Source organism: Chiloscyllium plagiosum, unplaced genomic scaffold (genome assembly GCF_037043375.1).
Source record: "Chiloscyllium plagiosum isolate Xiang-an unplaced genomic scaffold, Cpla_swu_hap1 HiC_scaffold_15, whole genome shotgun sequence".
Taxonomy (NCBI): domain Eukaryota; kingdom Metazoa; phylum Chordata; class Chondrichthyes; order Orectolobiformes; family Hemiscylliidae; genus Chiloscyllium; species Chiloscyllium plagiosum.
In genome coordinates, this window is record NW_028270153.1 from 40,553,221 (window position 1) to 40,568,087 (window position 14,867).

Sequence of the window (14,867 nt, forward strand, 5' to 3'; positions counted from 1 at the left end):
AGTTGCTTGGAACTGTGAAATCACAAGGTTAAAGGAGACTGTGGTCTATTTGCTGCTTACAAAAAATAATAAGTGACTTTGGAAAGCAATGCCCAGCAAAGTCTTTAGAGAAATAAAGGTGGAGTTTTGTTGCTTCAATTGTTGAACAAACAGGTATGGAAATTCATAATGGATCCATGCTGCTGTGACCTAGCAACAGCCTCTCGACTGAGGTATGGATAATATTTCAGTTCAAGCCTATAAGCTATGGGCAATTGCTGGAGAGGTCTGCAGGGAGACAGTACTGTCTCTCTATTTCTCAGTCAGTAAGAAACAGAGCTTGGGGCTGAAAGCAGCACTGTCTAGATCTCTTTCAGTGAAGTAATTTGACAAAAAACACGATTCTGTTTCAAATATCAGGACTCCAAACTTAGCTGAATCTGAAATCTAGACTGGAGGTTTCCCATTATTCTGTGACAGTCAGCAATCAGATTTCATCAAAAAAAATTCAAAGGATCAGTAAGAAGTCAACACAAATTTAGTCTTCTGAATTTGTCCCTTGACCTAAAGGGATGTTCTGTTTTTTTCCCTTTCTATCAATGTAAATTGCTATTGCTGCTCTGGGTTCTCACAACTTCTCATTTCTCAGCAACACTAACTGATAATACTGTTAGGCATAAGTTCCTTACTCAGCAAAGCCAGAACTATTGACGTTGCAGTGTACCGTACAATGAGAAGGGGTCGATCACTGAACCCCATTCCAGAGAAAGCATAAAAACCAGGAATGAGCACTTGCCATTGCCTCCAGAAAGTATGATGTTGTCATAATTTTATTTTGTTGTTCCATAAAATATGTGGTTGAGTCAGTCACCAAAGGAACCTCCTGCTCAGCTGCTGTAACTTCAATGGAAAAGCTGCTACAGTTCCAAACTGCACAGATTATAATTTCACAGAGTTTTCTGGAGCCTTCCACAACAAGCATTGTGTGCAATCAGAAGAAACCCCATGATAATTCATTCCCACTGTACACACTTCTTTGTTAGATAGAAATATAAAAGAACAAATCAAAGGAAACATTTGAAAGTAGTTGTTTTAAAATTAACATAATAATGCTGGACTATGCTTTACTCACTATTGTCGAAAGTTTCACAGGTTATTTGAAGAAAGAAGAGATTTGAGTTTATCTTTCATTCCATAGTTCAATTCACTTTCTATCGTCTGTTCAAATATCCCTCCTTTCTTTAGATATGGAAGTGAAACCAATTAATAAGCGTGCATCTGGACAAGCTTTTGAAGTGATCCTGAAGCCCCAGTCCACTGATCTGACACCTGAACAACCTATCTCACCAAAGAAGAAGGAAATCTCTTTGGAGGAACTTCAGCAACAGCTGGATGCTGCTGAGGACAGGAGAAAGGTAAACAGCATACCAGTGTTATGTGTCAAGTGGAGAATTGAACATTCCACACCTACCTCACTGACTCCAAACTCAGTTTTCCATAGGTAACATTCTTCTAAAGTCTCTATCTTCCCATAGCCTTTTGGATTTGAAGTCAATTTGTCCAATTGAAGTCACAAGTTAGTAAAATAAAAATTATCTTCGCTGTTCATAGAATAATATAGTCCAAGGAAGCCATTATACCCATAATGCCTGTGCTCCCCTGTTCTTTCCCCTTGGACTTTCAAATTTCACTTTTCAAGTAATGCCTAATTCCTTGAAAGTTACTCATGAATCTGCTTCCAATTTCCTTTGATGTAATGCTTTCCAGACAGTAACAACTTGCTGCATAAAGGTTCTTATAACCTTCCCTGTGATTCTTTTCCCACCTACTTTAAATCTGGGCCCTATCAGCCCTTCTGCTCATGTAAACAGTTTCTGATTAACATTATGTCCAAGACTTTGCAAAAGTAGTGACTGAGACACTGTTAGCATTCAACATCATGACTCCACCAAAATGGAAAGCAACTTTAGGAGTCCACACAGAAGAATATAACATGAAACTATAAGAAAAAGGAGCTAGAGTAGTCATGTGGCCCAACAGCCTGAACCACCATTCCACAAGATCATAGCTGATCTTCCATTTGAGCACCTCCCTGCCTTGATCCTATATCCAACAATCCCCTCAGTATCCAAAGATTGTTTGACGTCTGTCTTGAATTTATTCAATGATTAAGTGCGCACAGCATTCTGGTGTGAGAGCTCCAGAGATTTATAAATCTTTGAGTGAAGATTTTTTTTTCTCATCCTAGTCCTACATGACCAACCCTTTGATCTGGACCTGGAAATTTTTTTTCTCAGCTTCTTCAGCCTTCTAAGAATTTTATGTTTCAATTTGATCACTCATTGTTCTAATTTCTAGAGAATATTGATCCAATCAACTGAATCTCTCCCCATAGAACAACATCCTCACTTCAAGAATTTAACGGGCCTTTACTACATTGTCTCTGGAAAAAGTATGTCTTTCCTTAGCTAAGGAAACCAAAACTGAACATAGTACTCAATAGATTATTCATCAATGCTTGGTACATTGTAGTAAGACTGTGTTACTGTACACTCCAGCCCTTTCTAACAAAGGCTAATATACAGCTACTATGTATTGTTGAATGCAGAAGTTCAAAGGTTGTTAGTGATTTTACACTTCTCCAGAATGTGTTCCTAGTTTTCAATCAATTGGAAATCCCTGAGCTGGCAATAAAATTTGGCTCCATTAAAAATATCATTGAAAAGATTGTACTTGCTGAATTGTTAAATTTGGATTGTGAATGGTGCATTCGATTCACAATTATTGATAAACAGCTTTACAGGCTCTGAAAGAGCAATTTTATATTTGCTGAATAACAAATATCTTCATTTTGAGAGTAAATTATACATATTTTTTGTTTACGATATTTAATCATCCATCTAAATTCCATATCTATGCAAAGTAATTTTGTTATCTATAAAAAATCAAAAATTAAAATTGAAACCATTCAGTAGTTGTTACTTCCTGATTCAAAAGCAATGTACTACAGATCTAAATTAAAAGCAGAAACTGCTGGAGAAATTCAGCATGTCTGTCAGCATCTGAAGAGATAGGAACAGATGTTGAAAGGAGTATTTTTGACGCAAAATGCTAACTCTAGTATAACCCCTGGTTTGATGGTTTATCAGAACGCTTGAATGTAATTGGCTGCTTCCCCTACTTAATTGTATCATGACTGCATGATGCCTAAAGATGTCCATATCTTGGCACCAGAAATAAACTCCTGGCTGGAAAGAGGGAAACCCATACCATAGAGTTTGCTGGATCTTTTTGTAGTGTTTTCCTCAAGGTCAGCAGTACATGTCTTTGCTGCTGTCTGCAAAATGGAGCCCAATTATGCAATCTGTTTCTAAAATCTCAGTCATGTCAGCATAACTGTTATTCTCTGGCTTTACAGTCCCAAGAGATGCAGCTTCTGCAACAACTTGCAGAAAAGCAGCAACACAGGCGTATCGTTCTACACAGGGCAATTGTGGATAACTGTGACTTCAGCAGAACTACTGAAAGGAAATTAAATCAGAAGATGGAAATTTGTAGTGAAAATCGCAAAGCTCATATAGCTGCCCTTAAAGATCGTCTTCGTGAAAAGGCAAGTATTTCACATCTTTTAAATTCTATTTCATGTTCAAAAATAGTTAACTGTAAATGATTATGTTTTATTCATTTGAATAAAAGCAAATAATTGTCCACTCCCATTGTTATTTATTGGACATTTATCCTGGAAAAAGCTTTCTAGTGTTTTATTGTTTCTGATGGCCTGTCTTAGGTAGATTTTAATTTTACGTTTAATTGGTGAATCTTAACGTATAGACACTGTGGGCGTGCAATTTCATAGATGACTTGCTCTCAAGTTCAGGAAGAGATAAAGCTTCCACACTGCCTTTTACTCTTTCCAACTTACACTTGAATCTCTAGCAATTATTATTAAATTCTTTACCGCTGATAAAGCTGTAGACTTCGAGAGGTAAGCGTGAATGGTGGCATATTAATATGATTGCACTTTGATTGTTCGTAAATGGAGTAATACATTTTGAAAATTTCATTATGACTATGTCTATTGCACCTTTAATGTCCTATTTACAGAGGAATCTTGATTATCTGGCATTCGATTATTCGAATATCAGATTATCCGGCAAGATCGCAAGGTCCTGATGCTCGGCAAAACTATGTTATCCAGCATTCAATTATCCAGAATTCGACTAACCGAATGAAGTACTGCCCCCCTGTGTCCTTCAGATAATCAAGATTCCTCGTACAATGATTTCTGTGAAAAGTAGTGATTTTAAAAAAAACTTGATTATGCTTTGGAAGATTTACAATAATAACTAAGTTGAAACACATGCAACAGTTCAAAGGCATATAGTTCATATATATTGTTATTAATGTCATGAACCTGGTTGATAAACATTCAACAGTATTTGGATTAGATTAGATTCCCTCCAGTATGGAAACAGGTCCTTCGGCCCAAATAGTCCACACTGACCCTCCAAAGAGTAACCCAGCCAGATGCATTCCCCTACCTTATATTTACCCCTGGCTAATGCACCTAACACTATGGGCAATTTAGCATAGCTAATTCACCTGTCCTGCACATCTTTGGATTATGGGAGGAAACCGGAGCACCCGGTTGAAACCCACGCAGACACAGGGAGAATGTGCAACCTCCACACAGACAGTCACCCGAGGCGAGAATTGAACCTGGGTCCCTGGCGCTGTAAGGTTGCAGTGCTAAACACTGAGCCACTGTGCCGCCCCATATGCATTCAGAAATGTTCTATATGAAAAAGTTGTTTTAAAAAAGAACCCCCAAGCAGATATCAGTTAATTTCCTTTGGGCCTTGAAATTGCTGCTGAGCACAAAGTGCAAGTCTCAACCAGAAAGCCCGAGGACATCTCAAAATTGGACCTACAATCTTTTATTATTTTGACAAGCTGCTTCCAGAGACTCATTAAGAAAAATCAGCCACTAGTCCAACTGGCCAGGGAGCATAAAGCAGACTGCTCATCTGTAGAAATAAGAAACTTGAATAATTACTGAATCCAATATCAGGTCACGCAACTTTCAGGCAAATGTACTCTGGGCATTGGCCCTAGTCCTCAGAATTGACTTTTATAGCACTTATTTTCCAACTGCAAAACTTGTGTGATGGAGGTTCAGTTTCTTATCCATGATCTGCTGATATGTTTCCACTTCAACTGATCACATAAACCTTAGTGGGTTCCAGTTCAGTTAGGAATTCTAGGTGTCGGCAAAATGGATTTTGGCACAATGCCACAACCTCAACCTATGGACAGTGGAGGCACTGATTTTCTTTCTGATACATGGCTAATCAGGAATGTCACCCACTCTTACTGCCTGGCATTAGCGTGTATTGGTGGCAATTGCAGGTTGATAGCCTGCATTATGGGGCACTACCTACTGTGCCATATGACCTCTCAGGTTATTATGTACTTCTGGTAAAAATATGTAAAAATCAACATATTCAGATGAAACTCATAATTTGCAATATTCTTAATGTAATACTTTATTGCTGATATACTTTATACATATATAATTTGTATTTACTTCATTCATTTCAACCTATGGTTGCATTGTATTCGTGACTTATGAGTTGGAAAATCAGGTTGCACTATAAGTACAGTAGATTGAAAAATAAAGAACACCTTGCAAAATACTTGCATGCTGAATGTAGCAACATTGTAACTTTTTAATGGATGTTTCTTCTGCTCGCTACAGTTTATGCTAAAGCATCCATTACCATTAGGTTCTGTGCAACAGTCATGCTGTTCAGTAAAGGAGGACCCATAATTTGTCATAAAGTGGAGCCATGATATCTTTAATGTAAGTTAGGTGTGGTAGCTCTTACTGATTAGGCCCTGCATTTGAAAATGTGCTTTAGTAACATCTAAAATATTATATTTTCTCAAACTGTTCTTTATCTGAATAGTTAATGATAATTAAAATACTTTATATCTGCACTACTTGTATAAAGAAATTATTTCCTTAGCAACCCAGTCAGAGAATGTCAGCTTATGTGTAATTCAAATAAATATGTCTGTGTCTTACAAATAATTTTCCAAAGTTTCCCATGAGGGGCCTCCAGACAAATAGTAACCTAGTCCTGCAAACTATATATACGGAGCACTCTGGGTATCCGCTGCAAATATTGACATGTTTCTGACAATATTTATTTTGATGTTCAGAAGAAAATAATGTTTTTCTGAAACTATGATTGCAGCTTTAAAAAAATGCAAATAGACTCAATGCACAACTAGAACAATTAATAAGAAAATAATTGAATACATCAATACATCACAAAAGACCTGTTCTTTGGTGTCTGCACTTAAAATCTAAAAAGGACGGAAATTTAAAACCCTGATGCAACTCTAGGAATCCATAAAGCGAATTTTAAAAACCTACAGGGTAGAACACTTTGTGGGAATTAAATGCTTTATCTCAGGAGATTGAGATGAATGAAGTTAATCTGTATCAATTTTATGAGGTTTTTAGATTGTCAAATAAAATTGAAACTCCATCAACTGCATCATTGAAAAAGATTTCAGATCCATCTCATCCCAGAAGCTTCTGACTGAAACTGGTACAACTTGATGGCAATGAAAGGATTATGTTTTTAAGACTAGCTGTTTGAATGTGTTGTCTTCTATAATTTGTGCATTTTCTCTGTTAGGAAAGGCATGCAGCTGAGGTTCGTAGGAACAAGGTGTTACGAGAGGAACTTTCTGGCTGAACGTCTTTCTATCACATTGTGAAGAACACCCTTGAATGAATCTAATGACAATGTCCTGGCTATCAAGTTACGATTTCTGTTCCTGAATTCAATACTTCTAATAGTTCATGCTTTTTTGCATTCAGATTATTGGTTCTTATTTCATGTGCAATACAGAAAGTTGTAAGTAGGCAAAAATCAGCAAAATATCAATAGTCTAATGATATTTAAAACATTCAGAGTATTAATTGTTATTAACATCATAATCTGCCAATGTATTTTAACATGTGTATATATAGATCCATTATATTAATTAACAGATTCAACCTACAATTAGAAAAGTTTTACCCACAAATTAATTAAAGTTTTCTAATCCAATATGTAATTAGCCATTGGGCCTATATTGGCATTATTATGGGCACTTAAGCATTGTCAACTTTCGAATTGTTATGCCACAGTGTAATCATTGGAGCTCCTTTCTTGGACCTCACATTTAGAGGATAGCAATTCTCCAGCATGCTATGTTGTTGGAATCCTCAGCCATTTGAAGGCAACTGAACATCACTGAAGCAAGTAATGATGCACATTAATAAATTACATAAGTGTGGCCAAATTCATCAAATCAAATAATAAAGTGACTGTTCCTAATCATACTTCTGAACAAGTAACCCAAAGATATATTTTAAATTATACATTTTATTGTTTAAATGTCTTATGTACTTTATAATGGCTATATTTTAAAATTTATTGTTAATGTAATAATTTAACAAATATGTAATTTTAAATGAATGTCAATGTTTATTCTATGGAGGAATCACAGCTTATTAATTAATGTTTGATGCCCATAGGGCCTTACATATTTAGAAAATAAAAATATGTAGGCCTTCAACAGACCTATTTGACAGTTGATCTTGTTGGTTGAAGTTGTTAATAAATGGAGTAAGTTCCACCTATAAATAGAAAACGTCATTGGTAACATTGTATAGTACATATGTCAGATTAAGCAACTCTTTCTATAACTTATGCTCACGAAAGAGGGAGAAACCTTCATGTAAGTAAGCAACATTTTGGTGAAAATAGTCTCCCTGCAACAAGTAAATGGTTAATTGTATGTGTGAGACATTCCTAAATTATCCAGCTGAATTTTTGTCTTATTACTGCTGTAGCTGTGCTGAGTAGAAATGGTTTGCCAAATATTAAGGTGTATAAGTTATGGATTATTGTGGAGTATCTGACTTTGAAAATTTTTTTGTAAATACCTAATTTTCTTTAAACGATTGTATTCGGCAAGCTAGTACATAACCTTTAATATGTAACACTGTACTTTGCTAATATCTACTTTACTTATGTGCCATTTCACCTCGAACTCTGACGGTTTGTATATCTGCCTACTGGAATTGAAACTAGAGTCAGGGTAAGACCGTAAATGGTGCTAGATACTTTAATCTATTAACTGTACTTGAAGGTGGCATGTTTTTAATCACTTGATTAGATCTTGCTAATTATTGGTGTGTTTGTATTTGAATCCTTTGGGCTTTTTGAGAGGAAGTTAACGATTCTCTCCCATCACACAGTAAAAGTCACAGGAAGATGATCACCCTGAAGATTCTTGTCCACCCATTATAGGTTCCATAATGTGCATTTTAATGTCAGGTCAAAATTGTTGTAGTGTGCAAAATGTGGTTACAAATAAATTCCATGATATATACACTTACAATTTATTTCTGCTGTTTCTTTTTCACACTGATAAAAATAAATGTGTATATATATATATATATATATATTATACATACACACACATATATATGCTGTCATGGTGTAGAAGTCCATTGGCAACCAAATGAGCTAGGATTAGTGTAAGGATTTTCAGTCAGATGAAACAATGTCACTTTTGGGCACATGTATTAATTCTTAGCTTATTGTTACATGTGGCAAGTTGGAGAATATGGTCACTCCCTCAACAGTTTGAGATTATATAATATTGCTATATCTGTCCCTTCTACTTCTATCTCTCTGTTTTGCTTTCCTCTCTGCTTCTTCTCTTCACTTTGGTTTGCTCTAACTTTCCTCATTCCTCCTCTAACGTTTGTTTTCTTCTTTTGGTTGGAAGTGATGGTTAGTATTATGTAGTGATGTGTGCAAAGGAGCCACTTATGGTTACAGGCTATCTTTGTCATTGGGGATCAGGTAAATGCTTTCCTCTATTTCTATTTCCTTCTTATTTTTGTTCCTTTACACCTTTATTCGCATCACATTCATTTCCTCTTCACTTTCCCAGCCAACATTCCCAATCCTAGTAGTCACTCATGTTATTTCTAATAATCGTATTTCATTCTTTTTGAATGCATCAGATCTAAACTCTGCATTCCTGCCACATCTAGTCATGAATAATGGTGGACAATTAAACAATTCACTGGAGGAGGAATATCCCTATCCTCAATGATGGAAGAGCCCAGCACATCAGTGCAAAAGAAAAGACTGAAGCTTTTGCAGCAATCTTCAGCCAGATGATCGTCCTCCAGTGCTCCCCAGCATTACAGATACCAGTTTTCAGCAATTTGATTCACTCCACATGATATCAAGAAGTGGTTGGAGGTACTGGTTAATGCAAAGGCTATGGGCTCTGACAACATTCTGGCAATAGTACTGAAGATTTGTGCTCCAGAACTTGCCGCTCCCCTAGCCATGCTGTTCTAGTATAGTTACAACACTGGCATCTACCCGAGAATATGGGGTTTTTTTTTGCTTCATTATTCATTCATGGGATGAGGGCATCACTGGCAATATTACCCATCCCTAATTCACCCAGAAGGCAGTTAAGAGTCAACCACATTGCTGTGGGTCTAGAGTCACATGTAGGCCAGACCAGATAAAGGATGGCAGTTTCCTTCGCTAAAGGATATTAGTGAACTAGATGGGTTTTTCAACAATCAACGATGGATTCATGGTCATCATTGGACTCTTAATTCCAGATTTTCTTAAAAATTGAGTTCAAACTCTACCATCTGCCATGGTTGGATTCAAACCTGAGTCCCCAGATTAACAGTCCAGTGATAATACCACTAGGCCATTGCCTCTCCATTGGCCAAGTTTGTCCTGTACATAAAAAGCAGGATAAATCCAACTCAGCCAATTACCACCCCAACAGTCTACTCTTGATCATCAGTAAAGTGATGAAAGGTGTCATCAACAGTGCTATCAAGCAATACCTGCTCAACATTAATCTGTTCAGTGACACACAGTTTGGGTTCTGCCAGGGCCACTCAGCTCCTAACCTCAAACATAGACAAAAGTGCTGAATTTCAGAGGTGAGGGGAAAGTGACAGCCCTTGACATCAAGGCTGCATTCAACTGAGTGTGGCATCAAGGAGCCTAGCAAAACTGGAATTATTAGGTATCAGCTGTAAACTCTCCCTTGGTTAGTGTCATACCTGACATACAGAAAGATGGCCATGCTTGTTGGAGGCCAGTCATCTCAGCTCCAGGACATCACTGCAGGAGCTCCTCAGGATGATGTCCTAGGCCGGACCATTTCAGCTGCTTCATCAATGACCTTCCCTCCATCATAAGGTCAGAAGAGTCACACCATTCGCGACTTGTCAGACACAAAAGCAGTCCGTGTCCAAATGCAACAAGATCTGGAAAATATCCAGGCTTGGGCTAACAAGTGGCAAGCATAATTCATGCCACACAAATGCCAGGCAATGCCTATCACCAATGAGAGACAATCTAACCACTGTCCCTTGACATTCAATGGTGTTACCATCACTGAATCCCCCACTATTAACATCCTGGGAGTTGTCATTGATCAAAAACTCAACTGGACTCACCATATAAACACAGTAGCAACAAGAATAGGTCAGAGGCTAGGAATACTGTGGTGAGTAACTCACTTCCTGACTCCCTAAAGCCTGTTCACCATCCATAAGGCACAAGTGAGGAGTGTGATGGAATATTCCACACTTGCCTGGATGAGTGCAGCCCCAGCACAAGAAGCTTGACACCATCCAGGACAAAGCAGCCTGCTTGATTGACACTGCATCCACAAGCCTCCATTCCCTCCACCACCGATGCTCAGTAGCAGCAGTTTGTACTAGCTGAAGATGCACTGCAGAAATTCACCAAAGATCCTCAGACAGCACCATCCAAACCCACATATCGCTTCCACCGAGAAGGACAAGGGCAGCAGATATATGGGAACACTACCACCTTCAAGTTCCACTCCAAGCCACTCACCATCCTGACTTGGGAACACATCATTGCTCCTTCACTGTCACTGGGTCAAAATCCTGAAATTACCTCCCTAATGGTATTGTGGATCAACCCACAGCAGGTGGACTGCAGCAGACCTAATCAGGGGTGGCATGGTGGCTCAGTGATTAGCACTGCTGCCTCACAGCACTAGGGACCTGGGTTCGATTCCCGGCTCAGGCAACTGTCTGTGTGGAGTTTGCACATTCTCCCCGTGTCTGTGTGGGTTTCCTCCAGGTACTCCAGTTTGCTCCCACAATCCAAAAATGTGCAGGTTAGATGAATTGGCCATGCTAAATTGCCTATAGTGTTAGGTGAAAGGGTAAACATAGAGAAATGGGTCTGGGTGGGTTGCTGTTCGGAAGGTTGGTGTGGACTTGTTGGGCCGAAGGGCCTGTTTCCACACTGTAAGTAACCTAATCTAATCTAGTTCAAGAAGGCAGCTCGCCACCATCTTCTGAAGGGCAACTAGGGACAGGCAATAAATGCTGGCCAACCAGCAATGCCCACCTCCCACAAAATGGATTCATGTTAAAAATCCTGCATTCCCTGCCCTTCACTGTTTTGTCACACATTTCAACCCTAACCATATCTAAAAATTATATAGAAGAAAATTTGTGTGGGGGATATGATGAATAAGTCTGCGGTTGACACAAAGATTGGCCAGGTGATTAGCAGTAGGGAAGAAAGTCTTTGGTTACAGGAGGATATAGATGGATTGGTCATATGGGCAGATCAATCACAAATGGAACTTAAACCTGAAATGTGCCCAGTGATGCACTTTGGAAGAAGTAACAAGATTAGACAGAACTCAATAAATGGCAGGACATTCGGAAGCTCAGAGGAAAGAGGGACCTTGGACTGTTTGTTGACAAATCCCTGAAGGCAGCAAGACAGGTTAATAGGGTAGTTAAGAAGGCATATGGAACAACTGCTTCTATCAGTTCATGGCATAAATTTTAAGATGAGAAGGTTATGTTGGAGTTGCATAGGACTTTGATTTGATCATAGCTGGAGTACTGTGGACAGTTCTGGTCACCCACATCATCAAAAGGATGTGATTGCACTGGAGAGGGTTCAGAGAAGATTCACCAGTGCTACCTTGCATGTAGCAGTTTAGCAATGAAGAGAAGCTGGATAGGCTCAGGCTGTTTTCTTTCGAGCAAAGAAGGCTGAGGAGGTTCCTGATAGAAGTGTCTAAGATTATAAGGGGCATGGACAGAAGGCTCAATAACAAGGAAGCATAATGTTAAGGTGAAAGGCAAGAGCTTTAGAGGGGATTTGAAGAAAAATGTTTTCACCCAGAAGCTGACATCTGGAATGCACTGCCTGGGAGGATTGTTGAGGCAGGAAACCTCACAACCTCTAAAAGGTATGTGGATGATTACTTGAAATGTCACACAGGTCAAGGCTATGGGCTGAGTGCTGGGAAGTGTGACTTGTGTAGTCTGAGAATAGTTTTTGTTGGTACAGAGTCAATGGCAGAAGGGCCTCTTCTATAATGTATGATTCTATGACTATCCATCTAATTTATTTATTTCATTTTACAAGAGTGGTCAGCAAGAGGACAGAGGGCACCATACCTAACCAGTTCCCCTCCTGCCCTCACCTTCTTTGTTTCTCTTCCTCTCAGCTTCAAAGAGGTCTGGTTACCAACTGCAATAGCATTGGCAAAATTTTGTTTGTAACATTTGTTATTAATTTTGTTTATGAGTTATGCACGTTTCATTGGAGGAAGTTGTTTTACTAGCAAACAAACAAATAAGTGTTTCTTTAAGATATCAGCATACGGCAAAAAATAATCTAATCTAGGTGCTAAAATGGCAAAACTATATGCTCATGCACAATTACAGCAGATTAAAGCCATTCAGGCCTCGTAAATTATGTTAGTACTTCTGCTGTATTTAGGCAGGACCCACTTTTTTATTTTCTCATGCCATTAGTGTATTGCTGTATTTCTTTCCCACCCTCACATGCAGCTAATTTCCTTTTAAATGCATTTATGTTATTTATTTCAACCACTCAATGTGGTAGCTGGCCCCAAATTTTCTCTACTTTGAATGCAAGTGCTTTCCTAAATTTCTGAATTGCTTGATTAACAACTTCCTTATATTTTTAGCCAGTAGTTGTCATCTCTTCTACAAGTGAGACATTTTTGTTACAAGCTCACAGAGCAAACTGTCTGGCTTCTACTGTGTTTTCACTGAACAGCCTGTAGGATGGATGCCAGCAGTAACTGTGCCTCCTTGTCTAGGTCACTTGACTACAGCAAGCCAAAGGCACATCAGTATGGTATTGTGTTTCTATGTCAAATATATCCCTTCTCATACAAAAAAAGCAAAGAATTCTTTGCATTTTCATTTCCACTGAGTTACCCACATTGCCACCACACACATAATTAACCTCATGCATTGGCAGTTTGTTTTTGTCATCAGTCATTACATATGCATTGAACTCATATGGCTGAATTTTACAAGAAACCAACTATGTGTCAATTTCTGGAAGTTACGTGGAGGACTTCTCTCATTGAGCTCCAGTGAGTTTCTCACAGCTTCATTCATTGACGATACACCATGTCTCTGTTACATCCCACTCGTACTCTCTCGTATTTACCAGTGGCAGAATCACTCATCACTGCGAGGACCTCCTGGGATTCCCAATGCCAGCACCACATTTAAAATGCAATTGTGTACCAGGTCAAGTGCTGTCAATCTGGAGTTGCCCTTCATGGCTACTTTGTGTGAAGAATTGCCCCAGAGGTGGCTGAGACTGAGACAGAGATGTTATCTCCCTACTTTGCTAGATTAACCTAGAGGTCCTGGTGGATGGAGTGGTGTAGACAAGGGCCATTCTCTTTCCTCAGGATTGACAGAGAAGACCACAAACCAGGTCCTGGCAGCCTGGTCTGAATTTGCCATCCAGGCCAGTGTAGTGTCCACAGTCTGGAGAAACACTCTGTAATGCTGCAAGATTTGTGACCTAAGACCACAAGACATAGGAGTAGAAACCTGGTCATTCAGCCATCGAGTCTGGTCCACCACTCAATCATGGCTGGTAAGTTTCTCAACCTATTAGCCTGCTTTCTACCTATAACCCTTGATCCTCTTGATACTCAAGACCTTTTTTTTAATCTCAGTCTTGAATATACTCAATGACCTGGCCTCCACAGACTTCTGTGGCAATGAATTCCATAGATTCACCATTCTCTGGATGAAGAAGTTTTTTCTAATCTCCTTTCTAAAAGATCTTCCCCTTACTCTAAGGCTGTGCCCTCGGGTCCCAGTCTCTCCTACTAATGGAAATGTCTTCCCAACACCTACTCTGTCCAAGTCATTCAGTATCCTGTAGGTTTCAATTAGACCCCCCCATTATTCTAAACTCCATCGAGTATAGGCCCAGAGTCCTCAAATGTTCCTCATTTGTTAAGCTTTTCATTCCTGGGACCATTCTCGAGAACCTCTTCTGAACATGCTTTAGGGCCAATAATATCCATCTAGAGATATGGGGCCCAAAACTGCACACAATACTCAAATGTGGTCGAACCAGCGCCTTATAAAGCCTCAATGTACATCTCTGCTTTTATATTCAAGTCCTCTCAAAATAAATGCCATCATTGCATTTGCCTCCCTAGCTACAGACTCAACCTGCAAGTTTACCTTGAGAGAATCCTGAACTAGAACTCACAAGTCTCTTTGCATTTCAGACTTCTGAATTTTCTCCCCATTTAGAAAACAGTCTATGCCTGTATTGTTCCTACCAAAGTGCATGACCTCTTACTTTCCCCTTGTACTCCATCTGCCACTTCTGTGCCCACTCTGTTAACTGTCCAAATCCTTCTGCAGTTCCCAGTTTCCTTAATGCTACCTGTCCCTCTACCTATCTTTGTAT

General features: G+C 38.9%; 1 protein-coding gene across 1 annotated transcript in view; it reads left to right on the forward strand.

Annotated features, from left to right (window-relative positions):
* LOC122560098 (stathmin-3-like) overlaps window positions 1-8,445 on the forward strand; it is a 54,825-nt gene extending 46,380 nt beyond the window's left edge. The window contains exons 3-5 of the mRNA XM_043710330.2: window positions 1,225-1,394; window positions 3,398-3,589; window positions 6,690-8,445. Coding sequence (XP_043566265.1) covers window positions 1,225-1,394; window positions 3,398-3,589; window positions 6,690-6,749 — 422 coding nt within the window. The 3' untranslated portion in view covers window positions 6,750-8,445. The remainder of the gene's footprint in view (window positions 1-1,224; window positions 1,395-3,397; window positions 3,590-6,689) is intronic.
* Window positions 8,446-14,867: the final 6,422 nt, after the last annotated feature.